The sequence below is a fragment of the Erinaceus europaeus genome, chromosome 13, assembly GCF_950295315.1.
Source record: "Erinaceus europaeus chromosome 13, mEriEur2.1, whole genome shotgun sequence".
Classification (NCBI taxonomy): domain Eukaryota; kingdom Metazoa; phylum Chordata; class Mammalia; order Eulipotyphla; family Erinaceidae; genus Erinaceus; species Erinaceus europaeus.
Window position 1 is genome coordinate 73,510,902 of NC_080174.1, and position 22,378 is coordinate 73,533,279.

The 22,378-nt window shown below is 48.2% G+C and overlaps 3 protein-coding genes across 3 annotated transcripts; all 3 read left to right on the plus strand.

The window, feature by feature from the left end:
- Window positions 1-9,554: 9,554 nt before the first annotated feature.
- On the plus strand, window positions 9,555-11,467 carry LOC132542548 (uncharacterized). The gene is made up of 2 exons (XM_060205080.1): window positions 9,555-11,251; window positions 11,326-11,467. The coding sequence occupies exon 1, from the start codon at window positions 9,921-9,923 to the stop codon at window positions 11,223-11,225; it is 1,305 nt and encodes a 434-aa protein (XP_060061063.1). The 5' UTR covers window positions 9,555-9,920; the 3' UTR covers window positions 11,226-11,251; window positions 11,326-11,467.
- Window positions 11,468-14,921: 3,454 nt separating this feature from the next.
- Window positions 14,922-16,684, plus strand: LOC132542549 (uncharacterized). The gene is made up of 2 exons (XM_060205081.1): window positions 14,922-16,468; window positions 16,543-16,684. The coding sequence occupies exon 1, from the start codon at window positions 15,138-15,140 to the stop codon at window positions 16,440-16,442; it is 1,305 nt and encodes a 434-aa protein (XP_060061064.1). The 5' UTR covers window positions 14,922-15,137; the 3' UTR covers window positions 16,443-16,468; window positions 16,543-16,684.
- A 3,454-nt stretch (window positions 16,685-20,138) lies between these two features.
- On the plus strand, window positions 20,139-21,901 carry LOC132542550 (uncharacterized). Its single transcript, XM_060205082.1, has 2 exons — window positions 20,139-21,685; window positions 21,760-21,901. The coding sequence occupies exon 1, from the start codon at window positions 20,355-20,357 to the stop codon at window positions 21,657-21,659; it is 1,305 nt and encodes a 434-aa protein (XP_060061065.1). The 5' UTR covers window positions 20,139-20,354; the 3' UTR covers window positions 21,660-21,685; window positions 21,760-21,901.
- The last annotated feature ends 477 nt before the right edge of the window (window positions 21,902-22,378 follow it).

Genomic DNA, 22,378 nt, shown 5'->3' on the forward strand with positions numbered 1-22,378 from the left:
TTGGGGGCTGTTTTACTATGCCATTATATGTCATGCCATGACACAGGACTGCATTTCCCTGACTTCCCTCAGTGCAGTTCTTTGTCACTGTTCTGCATGTGGGCTTTGGTCTTCCAGCCTGAAAGGCTGGTCCCTAAACATGCTAGAAACCACACTCGCCCAGCATCTGCTGGGTGCTTATTCCCTGGTGGAAAAGAGGCAGAAAGAAGAGGCACAACAGTCCTGTAAGTCCACCTTCTCACCTTATCACCTTCCACACTTTTTTTTTTAACCAGAGCACTGATCTTTTTTTTTCCTTTTTTTCCCCTTTTTTTCATTTGCATTTTGCTAATGACTGGTGGTGTTGAGTATCTTTATGTGCCTCTTAGTTATTTGTGGGGTTTTTTTCTTGTAATATCTATGCAGACTATATGCCCAATTTTATTTATTTATTTATTTTAAAGATTTATTTTATTTATTACATATGAGAGAATTTCACCCTAGAGAGAGATAGACCAGAGCATCATTCTGGTACATGTGGATCTGGGATTCAAGGCATGTAAGTGCAGTGCTCCACTAGTTAAGCCACCTCCCATTTATTTATTTATTCACTCATTTATTTATTGTAAGGCTTAGTTATTTGTGCCCAGGGAGGTGGCTCAGTAATAGAGTGTCAGGCCTGCAACCAAGAGGCCCTGACCTCCATCACCACATGTCAGAGGGATGCTCTGGTTCTCTCCCATTAAATAAATAAAACTTTTTAAAAAAATTATTTTCCCTTTTGTTACCCTTGTTGTTTTCTATTGTTGTAGTTATTATTGTTGTTGTTTTGGGTGGTGTTGTTGTTAGGACAGACAGAAATGGAGAGGGGAAGGGAAGACAGAGAGGGAGAGAAAGACAGACACCTGCAGACCTGCTTCACCGCTCGTGAAGCGAACCCCCTGCAGGTGGGGAGCTGGGGCCTCGAACCGGGATCCTTGCACAGGTCCTTGTGCTTTGCGCCACATGTGCTTAACCCGCTGTGCTACCGCCCGACTCCCATAAATAAAACTTTTTTTAAAAGACTTATTTGTTTTGTGAGAGAGTCACCAAAGTATTACTCCACTCTATACAATGTTGGGATCTAACCCAGGACCTCACATGCAAGGCACATACTGTATTATACCTTCCTGGCCCTCTTCATCCCTTCCTTTCAAGATTTACTTATTTATATTCTTACAAGAGAGAGAAAGGCCCCAGTCTGATAGTGCCAGGAACTGAACCTGAGGGCCTGTACGTCTCCAGAGCTCTAATGTTAACTGTCTCCCATATCCTCTTCATTTTCTTGATCATGTTGTTTAGTTTGTGGAAATCCTTTTTTTTTTTTAATTGTGCTTTCAAATATCTAAGAGCCCACTGGTAAATTCAAAGTCACAAAGACTCCTGTGTCTTCTTATCAAAGTCACATAGTGTTAGCTCTTTAAGCGTTTGTCCCACTGTGCTTTAAGTTTTGTATATGCTATAAGGAGACTTCATTCTAAGCATAGCCAGAAACCAGTAAATGACTTCGTGCAGAAAAACTGATGACCTGGTTTTTTTGCTTTGAAAGAATAGCTTGAAATTTTTTGTATGTGTGTGTCTCCAGCGTTATTACTGGGGGGCTCAGTGTCTATACTACAAATCCACTGCTCCTGGAGGCTGTTTTTCCCCCTTTGTTGCCCTTGTTTATCATCATCGTTGTTGTTGTTGCTGTTGCTGTCATTGTTGGATAGGACAGAGAGAGAAATCGAGAGGGGAGGGGGAGACCAAGAGGGGGAGAGAAAGACAGACACCTGCAGACCTGCTTCACTGCCTGTGAAGGGACCTCCCTGCAGGTAGGGAGCCGGGGGCTCGAACCGGGATCCCTGGCCCTGTCCTTGCGCTTCGTGCCATGTGTACATAACCCACTGAGCTACCACCCGACCCCCCTGAAACTTTTTTTTATTCATGATTTAATAATGGTTTGCAAGATAATAAGGCTACAGGGCCATGCCTGCACACTGCACCCACCACCAAAAATGGCTTTGAAATAGATGGTGAGTAGATGGAATGTCATTGTGGACGTGCGCGGAAGAATAGAAGGAGGCTGTCTGTTTCCCTGGATGACAGCAATGAAGGGGGAAAGAGGTGTCAGACCTGAGAGACACTGCATTGCTTGAGTCAACCAACAAGGTTTCCTGACAGATTGCCATGGATGTGATCCCAAAACTTCAGACCTGAATATCTAGGGGACTAGAGGGGCCACTGACTGATATAGAATGGTGGGAAGGGAAATTGGCAATGTGGTCTGAGATGGGACATGGAGTTACACATGCCAGGACCCGAAGGCAGAGGTCCAGGCCACACATATCATCGTGGGTATCAGCAGCTTAGAAACGCTTCCTCTAGGGGGCTGGGCGGTAGCTCAGCAGGTTAAGCGCACACGGCGAGAAATGCTTCCTCTGTCATGAGAATGGATGGGTGAGTCAAGGTGGAAAAGTCACAGGGCCGAGCCCAGGGTCCTCTACAGGGAGGGCAGGGAGAAGGCAGCAGAGAACCTAGCAGCCATGGGCAGACGGTGTGTGGAGAAGGCAGATGAGTACCTGTGTCAAGGGCTGCTGAGATAAGGATCAGTCTGTGCGTGCCCCTTCCCACCTGGACCGGTCCATTCACACATTCTGATCAATCAGCAATGCTAGGGGCCGGGTGGTGGCACACCTGATTAAGCACACATAGTACAAAGCATAAGGACCTGCGTAAGGATCCGGGTTCGAGCCCTGGCTCACCACTTATGGGGGAAAGCTTTGCAAGCAGCAAGGTAGGTTTGCAGATATCTTTCTCTCCCTTTCTTTATTTTTTATTTTTTATTTTTTTACCAGAACACTGCTAAGCTTTGGCTTATGGCGGTGCAGGGGATTGAACCTGGGACTTTGGAGCATCAGGCCTGAGAGTTTCTTTTGCATAACCGTTATGCTATCTACCCCTGCCCTCTTTCCCTCTCTATCTCCACCTCCCCTCTCTCCAATTTCTCTCTGTCCTATTAAATACAGGAGCACTGGAATCGTAGTGCAGGCACCAAGCCCCAGCAATAACCCTGTAGAAAAAAATTTAAAAACCAGCAGTGCTTGGCATTAGGACCAACAGCAAAAAGAGCAGGAGAAGGCTAGGTAGACAGCATAATGTTCATGCAAAAGACTTTCGTGCCTGAGGCTCCAAGCTCCCAGCACCACCATCAGCCAGAACTGAGCAGTGTTGTGGCCTCTGTGTCTTACTCTCTGTAATTCTCCCTGAAATAAAGTAAATAACTAAATGTATATATGAGCGGGACAAAGTGTCACAGAAGATGCTAAATGATGAAAACTTTTTTCTTTCCTCTGTGTCATAGCATAAATATTTGCTATCTAATATTGTCTTAAGAAAACTTTCTATTAGTGTGAATTTTACCCTTTTTGTTATTAATTTATTTATAAAATAAAAAATGTCAGCAAGACCATAGGATAAGAAGGGTACAGTTCCCAGCACCAGAGTTCCACATCACACTCCCTCCATGGGAACCTTTCCTGGTCTTTATCCTTCTGGGAGTATGGACCCAGGGTCATTATGGGGTACAGAAGGTGGAAGGTCTGGCTTCTGTAATTGCTTCCCTGCTGGATATGGGCATTGGCAGGTCAGTCCACACTCCCAGCCTCTTTCTATCTTTCCCTAGTCAGAGAAGACTTTGGGAAGGTGGGGTTCCAGGGTACATTGGTGAGGTCCTCTGTCCAAGGGAGTCAAGTTGGCATCATGGTAGCACCTGCAACTTGGTGGCTGAAAAATCATTGAGATATAAAGCAGAACAAATTGTTAAATAATCAGGGACACAAAGGCAAGAATATAGCAGATGAATTTTGGGGTCTCCATTTTGGAAACAACTAGTAGGTCTGTTTTAGGTATATTCCAAGGGGCCCAGTGACTTTACTAAGTTTTGCCTGAGCCTGACAGCCAACATGCAGGTGGACCAAAGGTATTGTCTGGGGAGGTGGTGTCAGAGTTGGAAAAAGGACTAGAACGCTGTATCAGGGCAGAGAGTAGCTCCCAAATATGGGAAAGGTGTATAAGTATCATTTTATGGTCTCTTTTTTTTTTTTAGTCTTTCTATTTGCTTGCTGTTTGGGGAAATTTTACCTCTTTTAAATGCAGCAACAAAGCATTTAACTCTCATTCATATGTACTTCATTTTTTAAATATATGTTGTTGTTTTTTTTTGTTTTTAATGAGAGAGAATAAGCAGTGTACTTTTCTACTTTAACTCTGTTGTGGTCAATATATGTCAATAGTTTATTTTTAATGGGCTGCAGGAAATGCTGCACAAAACTAACTCAGCTGTTTGAATTTCATCTCCCGATAACACAGTCTGCTAACACTCCACCTGGGACTTTCTGATGGTGAGGAAGGACTGAAAAGAAAAGGAGCTCTGGGAAGTCCTGTCTTTTCCTCTCTTAGGAAGGTCCTGTCAGTATTTTTTAGCTGTGTCTCTGACTGGCTGGTACAGGGGTGTCACCCCCAGTAACAAAGGCCGGATAAGCTCCCTCTGTTGTTCATACCTTCTAGGTGCTGTTCCTGACACAGAGTGAGACCTTGGACCTGTAGTGGGGTTTGTGCCCAGCAGAGCAAAGACCAGAACCAGGCTGCACACAGGGCAAGGGCAGCTGGAGAGCAGAGGCTGAGGAGGAGGGAGCCATTGTCCTTAGAGTACTGGCAGAAAAGGACCAGAAAGGAAGCCAGAGATACGGGACCCCCAGCCAGAGGCAGAAAGGTGAATAGTGGCTAGATCAAGGTGGCCACAGGACAGTATTGACACTGAAATTTGCTGAGGTTGAGGTGTCGGGGAAGATAATGACACTTTTGGTCAACAAGGGACTGCTTTTAGGGGTGGAGCAGGTTAACTGCAAGGGACATGTAAATACAGGAAAAGTGATACAGTCTCACTCAGAATTAAAGACCAGCAGAACGAAACTACAGGAGTCTGTCTCACTTTTCACCTATCTGAATGACAAAGATTCGGAAGTTAGATAATACGAAGGTGCTGGCGAGGATGTGGGGAAACTACATTCTTTTCTGCCTTGTTTTGGGACAGTGTAAAGTGGTACCCTTGAAATCTTATCCACTTCAACTAAACACTAAACGGGACCAGGCAGTTGGTAGTAAACCCAGTTAAACTCACAGCACTAAGTGCAAGGGCCTGCGCAAGGATCCGGGTTTGAGCCCCCAGCTCCTCACTTGGAGAGGGGACACTTCACAAGCGGTGAAGCAGGTCTGCCGGTGTCTGTCTTTCTCCCTCTCCATCTCCTCCTCAATTTCTCTCTGTCATATCTATAGTATAATAATGTATAATAAAATAGAAAAAAAATATTCCATAATAAAATAGAAAAAAATGTCAACACTGTCCTGTGGCCACCTTGATCTAGCCACTATTCATCTTCCTGCCTCTGGCTGGGGGTCCCGTATCTCTGGCTTCCTTTCTGGTCCTTTTCTGCCAGTACTCTAAGGACAGTCGCTTCAGGGACAGTTACTCTGTCTCCTTCCTCCTCATACTGCTAGCAGTGAGCCCCAGCGATAACTCTGAAAGCAAAAATACTACTACTACTACTACTACTACTACTACTACTACTACTACTACTACTACTAATGATAGTAAATAAATAAATTGAACACAAAACAGATCACCTGGGTGGTATGCTTGCTTTGCCACGTGTAATACTTAAGTTTGAGCCTGGCCCCCATCACAACTAGGGCAAGTTTCAGTACAGTGTTATCTTTTCCTCTGCCTCTGCCTCTGTCTCTTTCTCTGTGTCTGTCTATCTCTCTCTTTCTGAAAAAGTTCACCTGGAGAAGTGAAGACTCAGTAATGAAACCCCCTCCCCCAAAAAAAAAGACATTTAAATGGAATTACCACTTCTAGGGATTTATCTTGCAGATAACTGCACTTAACAGTCTTTTTTTTTTTTAAAACAGGTTCTTAAGGTTTATTATTTTATTTATTTATCTTATTTATTAGAGAGAGATAAATTGAGAGGGGGAGATAGAGAGACACCTGCAGCCCTGCTTCACCACTTATGAAGCAATGATAACAATAATAATAATAACAACAAGGGCAACAAAATGAGAAAAATGGCGTCCAGGAGCAGTGCACTCGTAGTTGAGGCACTGAGCCCCGGCAATAACACAGGACACACACACAAAAATTTTTAAAAAAACTTTTAGAGACTCCAATCCCACCCCCTGTCCTGCCATTTTCAGTAAGAAAATTCCTGGTTGTGTCTGAAAATCTCTTGAGAATGTACAATAATTCTCACAACAATTCAGGTGATATCATGGCAGGTGAGTTTTCAGCTGTAACAATTGATGAAAATTTTGTCTAATAAAGTTGTACTTGTTACTTTCGAGCTAAAATTCTGGTGAAAGTACCTTGTAACACACTTCTTACATGATTCTTTGATGACACATGAATAATGTTGAGATTTGAATGGCATTAAAGATAAGATTTACTCCTAACTTTCCTAATGAAAGAATTATAATAAACCAGGGAAGACTCCAACTCTCCCAGCTGCAGAACAGTGAAGAAAAGTTCCATTGAACTGGGTGAGTACAACGGCTAGCATTTCACTGATTCATGAACAAGTTGGTCAATGCACATATCTAAGTTCTTCCCAAGTCCGTGGGGATTAGTTGTATAAATGAATGAAAAGCATTTTAAGTAAGTTAGCATGTTTAATGATGCGATATACAGGTAAAGACAATATCTGGGCTTGTGACTTTGTGATAGAGCTCATCCCTCCCATGTCTGAGGCCATGGGTTCAATCCCGGCACCACATATATGCAGAGTAGAGCACAAGTGCCTGTCTCTCTGCCCCTCAAAATAAAGAATACAGCTGAATAATTATTTTACATGATTAAAGATTTCTCTCCAACAATGTCTTTTTGGCTTAGAGGGGTGGTATGATTTTACTGCTAAAAGCAAATGTCAAATATATTGTAAAAAGTGATATTTCAAATTATTGTTTCAGGCTAAGATAAATAAATGCCAACATGCCCACCACAATTGTTTAGTTGGAGACTATTAAATGGAACATTTTCATATTATGTCTCACATTTTGCTGAGAACAATTATTTTCTGAGTAATTGACAAATCATCTTCTATGGCATATTCCTGTGCGTAGTGTGCATCTGGCAAGCCTTATTGTCAAGTATTTCAATAGTCTTCTATTTTGTAATTATTTTCATCTAAAGTCCCCCCCATATATATATATCAAGGTAAACATGACCATGAAATGGTTGAAAATTTCCTAAAGAACGTATTGTAAAGAAAACAAAAATACCGTGAAATTTTATCACACTAAATTTTCTGGGTAAAAAATTTACTTAAAATCTGTTCTTATTTCCATATAAATTTGGTGTTTTGTTTTTTTAAGTTGACATATTTTTATATTTGTGGAAATTTTACCAGTAACTTAAATTGGGGGTGGAATGCATAGTTCTTTACTAAAATTAATGGAAATACTTTTGTCCACTTGATGGCTTTTGAATTAACTCATTTAAATGCAACTCTTTAAGTGAGAAATAGATGAATATATATACCATATACCTGTAGTGTGTGTACAGATGCCAGTATATATTCTACATAAAATAAGTAAATCCAAGGCAGTACCAGCAAACCTTTGTAACAGTATTTTTCTCACTTTACTCAAGGAAGCAGTCTTTGCATACAGAAGGATACCCTACAACTATCAAATATAAAATTAATAATTCTTTACTAAAAAAAATTATATTACTGTCATTAGTATTCTTATGATTAGAAATAAGTCTGGTATAATTGAAATAAAATTTATACAATCAGACAAATGAAATATTTTAGACTAGATATAGCACAGGTTGTCAAAATATAATTATAAAAGTAGAAACCTAAATTTCAAAGAGATATTATAACACAATCAGTAACTATTTAAGGAAGGAGTAGAGTAAGTAATCAAATAGATGTCGTAATAATGCTTTAGATAGGGATAGAGAAAGGGGTGCTGAAGGACAGCTAGGGCAGGGTGCTGCATGACCATGTCTACCATCCAGGTCTGAGACAGGCCCCCCACCACAAAGAAGTAAACGTCGGTTCTGTGCTTTCTTTCCCCCTCTCTCCCTGCCTCTCTTTGTCTTTCTGAGTGTCATCCCAGAAATGTCAAGTCCTGAAGATGATGAAAAACACACACACACACACACACACACACACACACACACACACAAATTCACGGGGGTGGGGGTGTGTGTGAACACTGAGGTTTTTACACTTGAGATACAATTCCCAAATAACACAATAATTAAAAGTGGATTATGAGAGCATGGAACAAGTAATTTCATAAAAAAGGGATGTCACATCTTTAATACAGATATACCAAATATTGATATGTTATATAAATGCAGGTAAGATTTTTTTCCCACAGTTAGACACCGATTAATTAGTAATTAATAGCAATTAATCATTTTAGAATAAGATCAGTTTCCAGGTACAATTCTAGACATTATATACACCAGTGTGGTAATAAAATGTATTGTTCCTAGATAGTTAGGACACATGGTACTTATAGAAATCGATATCTCAGGGAGCCGAGTAGTGGCACAGCAGGTTAAGCGCACATGGCCCAAAGCACAAGGACAGTGTAAGAATCCTGGGTTGAGCCCCCGGCTCCCCACCTGCAGGGGAGTTGATTCACAAGCAGTGAAGCAGGTCTGCAGGTGTCTGTCTTTCTCTCCCCCTCTCTGTCTCCTTGATTTCTCTCTGCCACCTATGCTTATCCCCCTGTGCTACCACTCGACTAACAACAGTAGGAGCTTTTAACACACCACTCACAACAGACAGATATCAGGACAAAACATCAATAGGGGGACAGTGATCTTAAATGAAACCATAGATAAAATGAACCTCATCAATATATACAGAACTGTCCACCTCAGATGAGATAAACATACATTCTGCTCAAGTATACATGAACCATTCACAAGGAGTGATGACATGCTGGGCAAACTGGAGTCGATTTACTTATTCCCCATCTTTCCTGTGTTCCATAATTGTCCTAAACACGGGCATGGGTTTCAGTGTGATGGAGCCATTTCATTCAAACAGAGGCAGAGGTTTTCAGACAAAGTTGATCACAGATTTTTTCAAATGGATATGGAAAGTGTCCCAAGGGTTCTACAGATTTTATTCAGTAACTACTAATCTCTAGTCACCCCCAGACTCACACAGGATTTTGGATCATAGGGTCATAGAAGGACCACACCCAGGCCCCTATGGGAAGAAAGGCATTAGGTTTTTTTTCTACCACGAAGGGAAAGACCAGTGGCTGAGGTCCCGGTGACCCCTGGCCATCACTGGCCCACCCTTCTGCTGTGACCCTGGCCATGATGGCCCTGCCCAGCCCTGCTTCTGTGACCTCTTGGGGGCCATTGTGACCAACCAGAAACCTATAAAAAGCCGCGTCTGAGGTGGGTTTGCTGTCCATATGCCCTGGAAGCTCTTGGTAGTGACCTGTGGCGGACTCCCCAGCTAGCTTACGCACCACCACTCGCACTCGCACACACTCGCTCTCGCTCTCACTCTCCGTTCGCTCTTTTGATTCCCCTCTCTCCATCCCTGCACTTTACCTGATACCCACTCCCACTCCCCCTCTCCCCTACCCCACACTCTATTCCCCCCCCCTTCTTTTCTCTCCTCTTTGCCTTTTCCCCCTTCCCTTGTTCACCCCCCTCCCCTTAGTTATCTAGGATAGCCCTAGCGCATTCTAGTTTGACTACCCCTGTTTTGGGTAGAGCCAGTAAGAGTAGAAGGTAAGTTAGATCTTGGTTGTTGTTTTTTGGTAGTGACAGTCCTAGTTTAGAGTTCCTAGTTAGTCTACAGTGAGTGTAGCTAGGTCTCATGGCCCGGCCTAAGACCTCTCCATTGGGAGAGGGAATGGCCGAGGACGACTTCTGTGTGCTGAGCACCCTTGGGGCCGGCAGCTTCTCTGTCGTCATGCTGGCCCGGCATCGTCACAGCGGCAAAAAAGTTGTGATCAAGAAGATGAAGATGCTGGGGCAGACAGGCCTGGAGATGGCGCGTGACGAGTGCAGCATCATGCGAGGTCTGAGCCACCCCAACATCATGCCCCTGCTCGGCACCATAGAGACGGCATTCCAACTGCTGCTGGTCATGCCCTACGTGAGGGGGGGAGACCTGCGGGACTACCTCTGCCGCAAGGGCCCCATGAGGGAGGAGGAGGCCAGAAGGGTGTTCCGCCAGTTGGCCTCGGCTATGGAATATTGCCACGCCAAAGGAATCGCTCACAGGGACCTCAAACCTGAGAATATTCTCCTGCAAAGCCTGGACCGGGTCAAGATCACGGACTTTGGCCTGAGTGGCCATTTTCTCCAGCAGTCCATGGACAGCCTGCAGGGCACCTTAGGCTACATGGCGCCCGAGATAGTGACGGGGGGCACCTACGGCCCCGGGGTGGACATCTGGAGCCTGGGGGTGGTGTTGTATGAAATGGTGAAAGGTCACCTGCCACAGGAACGACCCATCTGGACTCTATTCAGAAGGAAGCCCCGGCTCTCCCAGGAGCTCCAACACCTTCTGCACCGCATGCTGAACTCTGACCCCAAGGAGCGAATTGGGTGGCCAGAGATCCTGAGCCACCCATGGGTGACCCAGGGCATGGGACCCATGGAAGCCTACAGGGAACCCACCTCCTCCGATGAGCCAGCCCCAGCTGACCAGTCCATTCCTTCCAGCCTGCTGCCAAGTATGAAGAAGAGGGCCAGCAGAAGCAGGAGCAGGAGCAGGAGGAGGTGTGTGTCTGCCCCACCAGCCCTGGGCACCGGCTCCTGGGAGCAGGACAAAGCCCGGGAGCCTGGCCAACCCCCCAAGTGCTCCAGTCTCCCTGTCTTTACGTCCACGTCCACCCCCAGCCTGGCACCCCCAGTGGTGCCTCCCAACACACCACACAGCAGCTGTCCTGCCTCCGGCCCCTCCCCCTCCTCTGCAGCAGCCCCAGCACCTGGGGAGGAGAGCTGCCCCCCCTCGGGCCAGGGCCCACAGGCCAGCAGCCCCTCCTCCACCTGGATCCCCATCCGCCATGGGGCAGCCCGCAGGCTGCTGAACCATCTCCTGCGGCTTTGTTGCGGCTGCTGTCTGGGTCCCCACAAGGGCGGCAGGACACGGGTCCACCCGCTCAGGACATGAGGAAACAGGGCCCCTCGCATGGCCTGGTGAGTTAGTGGGCATGGGCGGGGGGAGGCCACCCATAAATGCAGATCTCATAGGCCTGTTCTCTCCTCTGCAGGTGGAGGCCGAGAGCTGAGAGAGAGATGCTCCCTGCATCCCGCTGAGGCCAGGGACACTGCTGCCTCTGAACTGTCTGCCGCTGAAGACCCTGCTGCCCCAAAGGGTGCCTCCCTGAATGTGAAATAAACTGTGACTTTGCATCGGTCTAGTTTTGGTGCTTTCTTTTCATTTGCGTCCCTGGGGGTCACCCCAGCCACAGGCCCTGCCCAGCACTGCCCACCTGGCTTCCTGCCCCAAGCTAGAGTCTGCATTCTCAAGGGAGAGGCAGCCAGAGCTCACAGTGTCTGGAGGCACAGAGCCTGCTGCACACACACATCACAGTGGCCATGACATGCAGGCCTCCCTCACTGATGACATGGCCTCTTCTTTGTCTCCGACTGAGCTTACCCCAAGGTCAGGGCACTTCCTCCCTGGCCCTCAGGTCTCCCATGGCCTGGGTGGGCGGCCCACTCCATCAGTTTCCATAAGCCTGGGATATTCAATACCTCTTAGTAGGTGCAGGGGTAACAAACCCAGAAGACAGACACATGAGCACGTGCCAGGACCAGGGCTCGCCACACCCCCGGAGCCCACATCCAAGGGGAGGCTTCATGAGTGGTGGGCTAGTGCTTCAAGTGTCTGAACTCCTCTCCTAGGCCGCACTAATTTTTTTTTTTTTTTGGAGGGTTTTTTTTTTTGTCATTGCCCTTGTCTTGATAATAGACTATCTCCGGCCTATCAAAAGGTATTAAGCCAGTAAATAAAATGTCACTTACGTACATATATGGGGAGAAATTTCTATCAATGGAAGAAAGATGAAAGTACAGTAGGAGTTTGTAGGATTCCTGCTGCATAAAGAAAGGACCATGGCCCCACAGAGAACTTCCATCAGAACTACAAGGTTGAAAGACACTCTGAGTGCATGCAGTTCAAGCTCACGTGGAAGGCTTAGGCAGTAGACACACTCATGCAGAAGGAAAGTTCTAGTCTAGAAGGAAGGCTTAACACACAAGTCAATGTAAAGATGAGGGACAGCAAAGGTTTAGAAATAAAGTAGCAATTCTGGGAAACTGCAGACTCCGTCAAAAGGTCGAATGTAAGTGTGATAGAAATATCTGAGGATGGGGGTCGGGCTGTAGCGCAGTGGGTTAAGCAAACGTGGCACAAAGCGCCAGGACCGGTGGAAGGATCCTGGTTTGAGCCCCCGGCTCCCCACCTGCAGGGGAGTCTCTCCACAGGCGGTGAAGCAGATCTGCAGGTGTCTATCTTTCTCTCCCCTTCTCTGTCTTCCCCTCCTCTCTCCATTTCTCTCTGTCCTATCCATCAACTAACAACATCAGCAACAACAATAATAACCACAACAAGGCTACAACAACAAGGGCAACCAAAGGGGGCAAAAATGGGCTCCAGGAGCAATGGATTGTTTCATGGTGCAGGTACTGAGCCCCAGCAATAACCCTGGAGGCAAAAATTAAATTAAACTAAATTTAATTTAATTAAATTTAAAAGGAATATCTGTGGATGAGGAGGGGGGTCATAAAACTAGTGACCATTTGAGAGAAATTTTAGCTGAGAACTGTCCTCACTCAGGCAATCTTCAGCATATAGCTGTTCCAGAGGCAGAGCACACACTCAGGTACATGAATGCAAAATGCCTAACCACAAGGCACATGCTTGTAAAACTATGACACCTCAGTGTCAACGTACACAGTTGGAAGGCTTCTAGGAGAAGGAAAGAAGTTGCATACAAAGGTAGACTTATCCAGTTTCCATCAGACCTCCTTTCACAATCCCAAGACACAAGAAAAGAGTGGAATGACATATTCCAAGTACTCAAAAAGAGGAAATTCCAACCAGGAATTTGGCAGCCTGCAAAGTTGTCTTTCACGTATGAGGGGTAAATAATGGTCTCTTCAAATATCCAAAAGCTACAGGCACTTGCTCACCTCAACCTCACCTTATAAAAATTATCCACGAGAAAGGAGGAAGCAAAGGAATGCCCGTTCTCAGTGAGGTGGACAGCAGTAGACTAGAAATAGAGGAAACATTAATCAAGCAAGAAAAGGAGCTCAAGGACAAAGCCTTTCTCCCAAAAGTTTGCTAACTGAGATCAATTTAAACACGACTTTCTCACAGACAAAGTGTTAGCTATTCAACTGATGGTCACCACAAGAAAAACCAGGAACAGAGATGTACAGAAAACACAAGAAAGATCAGTGAGGAGCTCATCGGAGAAACTCATCTACACAAAAGGACGGATAGCAGCAAATAGGCAAAGAATCCACAATTAAGACAGCCTCGGAATCAGAATGGACATAAATACACCACACAGAGCAATAAACACCCTAAATGTCAACAGCCTGAATTCACTTTTCAAAAGTCTCCGAGCAGCTGAACGGAGTAAAGAACAGGATCCATCCGGGACATTTCTTCGGGAATTACACATGCATAGAAAAGAGAAATGGAAACATCATGTCACAGGCTGGAGCAAGCTATTCCAAGATACTAATTCTCAAAATAAGGGAAGGGACAGCTACTCTGCCTTCTGATAAAACAGATGTTCAGGTAAAGAAAGGAACAGAGAGGGACATTAAACGATGGTCAGTGGACTAACCCAACAAGAAGACGTAACCGTCATAAAAACATATGCCCCAAACTCAAGTGCACCCACATATATAAAACAAGTACTTACTGAACTTGAGGGAGATATGAACAATAACACAATCATAGTAGGAGCTTTGAACACACCACTCACAGCAGATCATCAGGACAAAAAAAAAAATCAAATCAATATGGGGAGAGTGATCCTAAATGAAACCATAGATGAAATGGACCTAATTGATATATACTGAACTGTGCATCTCAGAAGAGATAAACACACGTCCACTCAAGTACACACACATGCAACATTCACAAGGAGTGATGTCATGCTGGGCAAACTGGCGTCAGCTTACTTATTTCCCACCTTTTCTATGTTCCCTAAATGTCCTAAACACGGGCATGGGTTTCAGTGTGATGGAGCCATTTCATTCAAACAGAGGCAGAGGTTTTCAGGCAAAGTTGATCACAGATTTTTCCAAATGGATATGGAAAGTGTCCTAAAGGTCCTACAGATTTTATTCAGTAACTACTAATCTCTAGTCACCCCCAGACTCACACAGGATTTTGGATCATAGGGTCATAGAAGGACCACACCCAGGCCCCTATGGGAAGAAAGGCATTAGGTTTTTTTTCTACCACGAAGGGAAAGACCAGTGGCTGAGGTCCCGGTGACCCCTGGCCATCACTGGCCCACCCTTCTGCTGTGACCCTGGCCATGATGGCCCTGCCCAGCCCTGCTTCTGTGACCTCTTGGGGGCCATTGTGACCAACCAGAAACCTATAAAAAGCCGCGTCTGAGGTGGGTTTGCTGTCCATATGCCCTGGAAGCTCTTGGTAGTGACCTGTGGCGGACTCCCCAGCTAGCTTACGCACCACCACTCGCACTCGCACACACTCGCTCTCGCTCTCACTCTCCGTTCGCTCTTTTGATTCCCCTCTCTCCATCCCTGCACTTTACCTGATACCCACTCCCACTCCCCCTCTCCCCTACCCCACACTCTATTCCCCCCCCCCTTCTTTTCTCTCCTCTTTGCCTTTTCCCCCTTCCCTTGTTCACCCCCCTCCCCTTAGTTATCTAGGATAGCCCTAGCGCATTCTAGTTTGACTACCCCTGTTTTGGGTAGAGCCAGTAAGAGTAGAAGGTAAGTTAGATCTTGGTTGTTGTTTTTTGGTAGTGACAGTCCTAGTTTAGAGTTCCTAGTTAGTCTACAGTGAGTGTAGCTAGGTCTCATGGCCCGGCCTAAGACCTCTCCATTGGGAGAGGGAATGGCCGAGGACGACTTCTGTGTGCTGAGCACCCTTGGGGCCGGCAGCTTCTCTGTCGTCATGCTGGCCCGGCATCGTCACAGCGGCAAAAAAGTTGTGATCAAGAAGATGAAGATGCTGGGGCAGACAGGCCTGGAGATGGCGCGTGACGAGTGCAGCATCATGCGAGGTCTGAGCCACCCCAACATCATGCCCCTGCTCGGCACCATAGAGACGGCATTCCAACTGCTGCTGGTCATGCCCTACGTGAGGGGGGGAGACCTGCGGGACTACCTCTGCCGCAAGGGCCCCATGAGGGAGGAGGAGGCCAGAAGGGTGTTCCGCCAGTTGGCCTCGGCTATGGAATATTGCCACGCCAAAGGAATCGCTCACAGGGACCTCAAACCTGAGAATATTCTCCTGCAAAGCCTGGACCGGGTCAAGATCACGGACTTTGGCCTGAGTGGCCATTTTCTCCAGCAGTCCATGGACAGCCTGCAGGGCACCTTAGGCTACATGGCGCCCGAGATAGTGACGGGGGGCACCTACGGCCCCGGGGTGGACATCTGGAGCCTGGGGGTGGTGTTGTATGAAATGGTGAAAGGTCACCTGCCACAGGAACGACCCATCTGGACTCTATTCAGAAGGAAGCCCCGGCTCTCCCAGGAGCTCCAACACCTTCTGCACCGCATGCTGAACTCTGACCCCAAGGAGCGAATTGGGTGGCCAGAGATCCTGAGCCACCCATGGGTGACCCAGGGCATGGGACCCATGGAAGCCTACAGGGAACCCACCTCCTCCGATGAGCCAGCCCCAGCTGACCAGTCCATTCCTTCCAGCCTGCTGCCAAGTATGAAGAAGAGGGCCAGCAGAAGCAGGAGCAGGAGCAGGAGGAGGTGTGTGTCTGCCCCACCAGCCCTGGGCACCGGCTCCTGGGAGCAGGACAAAGCCCGGGAGCCTGGCCAACCCCCCAAGTGCTCCAGTCTCCCTGTCTTTACGTCCACGTCCACCCCCAGCCTGGCACCCCCAGTGGTGCCTCCCAACACACCACACAGCAGCTGTCCTGCCTCCGGCCCCTCCCCCTCCTCTGCAGCAGCCCCAGCACCTGGGGAGGAGAGCTGCCCCCCCTCGGGCCAGGGCCCACAGGCCAGCAGCCCCTCCTCCACCTGGATCCCCATCCGCCATGGGGCAGCCCGCAGGCTGCTGAACCATCTCCTGCGGCTTTGTTGCGGCTGCTGTCTGGGTCCCCACAAGGGCGGCAGGACACGGGTCCACCCGCTCAGGACATGAGGAAACAGGGCCCCTCGCATGGCCTGGTGAGTTAGTGGGCATGGGCGGGGGGAGGCCACCCATAAATGCAGATCTCATAGGCCTGTTCTCTCCTCTGCAGGTGGAGGCCGAGAGCTGAGAGAGAGATGCTCCCTGCATCCCGCTGAGGCCAGGGACACTGCTGCCTCTGAACTGTCTGCCGCTGAAGACCCTGCTGCCCCAAAGGGTGCCTCCCTGAATGTGAAATAAACTGTGACTTTGCATCGGTCTAGTTTTGGTGCTTTCTTTTCATTTGCGTCCCTGGGGGTCACCCCAGCCACAGGCCCTGCCCAGCACTGCCCACCTGGCTTCCTGCCCCAAGCTAGAGTCTGCATTCTCAAGGGAGAGGCAGCCAGAGCTCACAGTGTCTGGAGGCACAGAGCCTGCTGCACACACACATCACAGTGGCCATGACATGCAGGCCTCCCTCACTGATGACATGGCCTCTTCTTTGTCTCCGACTGAGCTTACCCCAAGGTCAGGGCACTTCCTCCCTGGCCCTCAGGTCTCCCATGGCCTGGGTGGGCGGCCCACTCCATCAGTTTCCATAAGCCTGGGATATTCAATACCTCTTAGTAGGTGCAGGGGTAACAAACCCAGAAGACAGACACATGAGCACGTGCCAGGACCAGGGCTCGCCACACCCCCGGAGCCCACATCCAAGGGGAGGCTTCATGAGTGGTGGGCTAGTGCTTCAAGTGTCTGAACTCCTCTCCTAGGCCGCACTAATTTTTTTTTTTTTTTGGAGGGTTTTTTTTTTTGTCATTGCCCTTGTCTTGATAATAGACTATCTCCGGCCTATCAAAAGGTATTAAGCCAGTAAATAAAATGTCACTTACGTACATATATGGGGAGAAATTTCTATCAATGGAAGAAAGATGAAAGTACAGTAGGAGTTTGTAGGATTCCTGCTGCATAAAGAAAGGACCATGGCCCCACAGAGAACTTCCATCAGAACTACAAGGTTGAAAGACACTCTGAGTGCATGCAGTTCAAGCTCACGTGGAAGGCTTAGGCAGTAGACACACTCATGCAGAAGGAAAGTTCTAGTCTAGAAGGAAGGCTTAACACACAAGTCAATGTAAAGATGAGGGACAGCAAAGGTTTAGAAATAAAGTAGCAATTCTGGGAAACTGCAGACTCCGTCAAAAGGTCGAATGTAAGTGTGATAGAAATATCTGAGGATGGGGGTCGGGCTGTAGCGCAGTGGGTTAAGCAAACGTGGCACAAAGCGCCAGGACCGGTGGAAGGATCCTGGTTTGAGCCCCCGGCTCCCCACCTGCAGGGGAGTCTCTCCACAGGCGGTGAAGCAGATCTGCAGGTGTCTATCTTTCTCTCCCCTTCTCTGTCTTCCCCTCCTCTCTCCATTTCTCTCTGTCCTATCCATCAACTAACAACATCAGCAACAACAATAATAACCACAACAAGGCTACAACAACAAGGGCAACCAAAGGGGGCAAAAATGGGCTCCAGGAGCAATGGATTGTTTCATGGTGCAGGTACTGAGCCCCAGCAATAACCCTGGAGGCAAAAATTAAATTAAACTAAATTTAATTTAATTAAATTTAAAAGGAATATCTGTGGATGAGGAGGGGGGTCATAAAACTAGTGACCATTTGAGAGAAATTTTAGCTGAGAACTGTCCTCACTCAGGCAATCTTCAGCATATAGCTGTTCCAGAGGCAGAGCACACACTCAGGTACATGAATGCAAAATGCCTAACCACAAGGCACATGCTTGTAAAACTATGACACCTCAGTGTCAACGTACACAGTTGGAAGGCTTCTAGGAGAAGGAAAGAAGTTGCATACAAAGGTAGACTTATCCAGTTTCCATCAGACCTCCTTTCACAATCCCAAGACACAAGAAAAGAGTGGAATGACATATTCCAAGTACTCAAAAAGAGGAAATTCCAACCAGGAATTTGGCAGCCTGCAAAGTTGTCTTTCACGTATGAGGGGTAAATAATGGTCTCTTCAAATATCCAAAAGCTACAGGCACTTGCTCACCTCAACCTCACCTTATAAAAATTATCCACGAGAAAGGAGGAAGCAAAGGAATGCCCGTTCTCAGTGAGGTGGACAGCAGTAGACTAGAAATAGAGGAAACATTAATCAAGCAAGAAAAGGAGCTCAAGGACAAAGCCTTTCTCCCAAAAGTTTGCTAACTGAGATCAATTTAAACACGACTTTCTCACAGACAAAGTGTTAGCTATTCAACTGATGGTCACCACAAGAAAAACCAGGAACAGAGATGTACAGAAAACACAAGAAAGATCAGTGAGGAGCTCATCGGAGAAACTCATCTACACAAAAGGACGGATAGCAGCAAATAGGCAAAGAATCCACAATTAAGACAGCCTCGGAATCAGAATGGACATAAATACACCACACAGAGCAATAAACACCCTAAATGTCAACAGCCTGAATTCACTTTTCAAAAGTCTCCGAGCAGCTGAACGGAGTAAAGAACAGGATCCATCCGGGACATTTCTTCGGGAATTACACATGCATAGAAAAGAGAAATGGAAACATCATGTCACAGGCTGGAGCAAGCTATTCCAAGATACTAATTCTCAAAATAAGGGAAGGGACAGCTACTCTGCCTTCTGATAAAACAGATGTTCAGGTAAAGAAAGGAACAGAGAGGGACATTAAACGATGGTCAGTGGACTAACCCAACAAGAAGACGTAACCGTCATAAAAACATATGCCCCAAACTCAAGTGCACCCACATATATAAAACAAGTACTTACTGAACTTGAGGGAGATATGAACAATAACACAATCATAGTAGGAGCTTTGAACACACCACTCACAGCAGATCATCAGGACAAAAAAAAAAATCAAATCAATATGGGGAGAGTGATCCTAAATGAAACCATAGATGAAATGGACCTAATTGATATATACTGAACTGTGCATCTCAGAAGAGATAAACACACGTCCACTCAAGTACACACACATGCAACATTCACAAGGAGTGATGTCATGCTGGGCAAACTGGCGTCAGCTTACTTATTTCCCACCTTTTCTATGTTCCCTAAATGTCCTAAACACGGGCATGGGTTTCAGTGTGATGGAGCCATTTCATTCAAACAGAGGCAGAGGTTTTCAGGCAAAGTTGATCACAGATTTTTCCAAATGGATATGGAAAGTGTCCTAAAGGTCCTACAGATTTTATTCAGTAACTACTAATCTCTAGTCACCCCCAGACTCACACAGGATTTTGGATCATAGGGTCATAGAAGGACCACACCCAGGCCCCTATGGGAAGAAAGGCATTAGGTTTTTTTTCTACCACGAAGGGAAAGACCAGTGGCTGAGGTCCCGGTGACCCCTGGCCATCACTGGCCCACCCTTCTGCTGTGACCCTGGCCATGATGGCCCTGCCCAGCCCTGCTTCTGTGACCTCTTGGGGGCCATTGTGACCAACCAGAAACCTATAAAAAGCCGCGTCTGAGGTGGGTTTGCTGTCCATATGCCCTGGAAGCTCTTGGTAGTGACCTGTGGCGGACTCCCCAGCTAGCTTACGCACCACCACTCGCACTCGCACACACTCGCTCTCGCTCTCACTCTCCGTTCGCTCTTTTGATTCCCCTCTCTCCATCCCTGCACTTTACCTGATACCCACTCCCACTCCCCCTCTCCCCTACCCCACACTCTATTCCCCCCCCCCTTCTTTTCTCTCCTCTTTGCCTTTTCCCCCTTCCCTTGTTCACCCCCCTCCCCTTAGTTATCTAGGATAGCCCTAGCGCATTCTAGTTTGACTACCCCTGTTTTGGGTAGAGCCAGTAAGAGTAGAAGGTAAGTTAGATCTTGGTTGTTGTTTTTTGGTAGTGACAGTCCTAGTTTAGAGTTCCTAGTTAGTCTACAGTGAGTGTAGCTAGGTCTCATGGCCCGGCCTAAGACCTCTCCATTGGGAGAGGGAATGGCCGAGGACGACTTCTGTGTGCTGAGCACCCTTGGGGCCGGCAGCTTCTCTGTCGTCATGCTGGCCCGGCATCGTCACAGCGGCAAAAAAGTTGTGATCAAGAAGATGAAGATGCTGGGGCAGACAGGCCTGGAGATGGCGCGTGACGAGTGCAGCATCATGCGAGGTCTGAGCCACCCCAACATCATGCCCCTGCTCGGCACCATAGAGACGGCATTCCAACTGCTGCTGGTCATGCCCTACGTGAGGGGGGGAGACCTGCGGGACTACCTCTGCCGCAAGGGCCCCATGAGGGAGGAGGAGGCCAGAAGGGTGTTCCGCCAGTTGGCCTCGGCTATGGAATATTGCCACGCCAAAGGAATCGCTCACAGGGACCTCAAACCTGAGAATATTCTCCTGCAAAGCCTGGACCGGGTCAAGATCACGGACTTTGGCCTGAGTGGCCATTTTCTCCAGCAGTCCATGGACAGCCTGCAGGGCACCTTAGGCTACATGGCGCCCGAGATAGTGACGGGGGGCACCTACGGCCCCGGGGTGGACATCTGGAGCCTGGGGGTGGTGTTGTATGAAATGGTGAAAGGTCACCTGCCACAGGAACGACCCATCTGGACTCTATTCAGAAGGAAGCCCCGGCTCTCCCAGGAGCTCCAACACCTTCTGCACCGCATGCTGAACTCTGACCCCAAGGAGCGAATTGGGTGGCCAGAGATCCTGAGCCACCCATGGGTGACCCAGGGCATGGGACCCATGGAAGCCTACAGGGAACCCACCTCCTCCGATGAGCCAGCCCCAGCTGACCAGTCCATTCCTTCCAGCCTGCTGCCAAGTATGAAGAAGAGGGCCAGCAGAAGCAGGAGCAGGAGCAGGAGGAGGTGTGTGTCTGCCCCACCAGCCCTGGGCACCGGCTCCTGGGAGCAGGACAAAGCCCGGGAGCCTGGCCAACCCCCCAAGTGCTCCAGTCTCCCTGTCTTTACGTCCACGTCCACCCCCAGCCTGGCACCCCCAGTGGTGCCTCCCAACACACCACACAGCAGCTGTCCTGCCTCCGGCCCCTCCCCCTCCTCTGCAGCAGCCCCAGCACCTGGGGAGGAGAGCTGCCCCCCCTCGGGCCAGGGCCCACAGGCCAGCAGCCCCTCCTCCACCTGGATCCCCATCCGCCATGGGGCAGCCCGCAGGCTGCTGAACCATCTCCTGCGGCTTTGTTGCGGCTGCTGTCTGGGTCCCCACAAGGGCGGCAGGACACGGGTCCACCCGCTCAGGACATGAGGAAACAGGGCCCCTCGCATGGCCTGGTGAGTTAGTGGGCATGGGCGGGGGGAGGCCACCCATAAATGCAGATCTCATAGGCCTGTTCTCTCCTCTGCAGGTGGAGGCCGAGAGCTGAGAGAGAGATGCTCCCTGCATCCCGCTGAGGCCAGGGACACTGCTGCCTCTGAACTGTCTGCCGCTGAAGACCCTGCTGCCCCAAAGGGTGCCTCCCTGAATGTGAAATAAACTGTGACTTTGCATCGGTCTAGTTTTGGTGCTTTCTTTTCATTTGCGTCCCTGGGGGTCACCCCAGCCACAGGCCCTGCCCAGCACTGCCCACCTGGCTTCCTGCCCCAAGCTAGAGTCTGCATTCTCAAGGGAGAGGCAGCCAGAGCTCACAGTGTCTGGAGGCACAGAGCCTGCTGCACACACACATCACAGTGGCCATGACATGCAGGCCTCCCTCACTGATGACATGGCCTCTTCTTTGTCTCCGACTGAGCTTACCCCAAGGTCAGGGCACTTCCTCCCTGGCCCTCAGGTCTCCCATGGCCTGGGTGGGCGGCCCACTCCATCAGTTTCCATAAGCCTGGGATATTCAATACCTCTTAGTAGGTGCAGGGGTAACAAACCCAGAAGACAGACACATGAGCACGTGCCAGGACCAGGGCTCGCCACACCCCCGGAGCCCACATCCAAGGGGAGGCTTCATGAGTGGTGGGCTAGTGCTTCAAGTG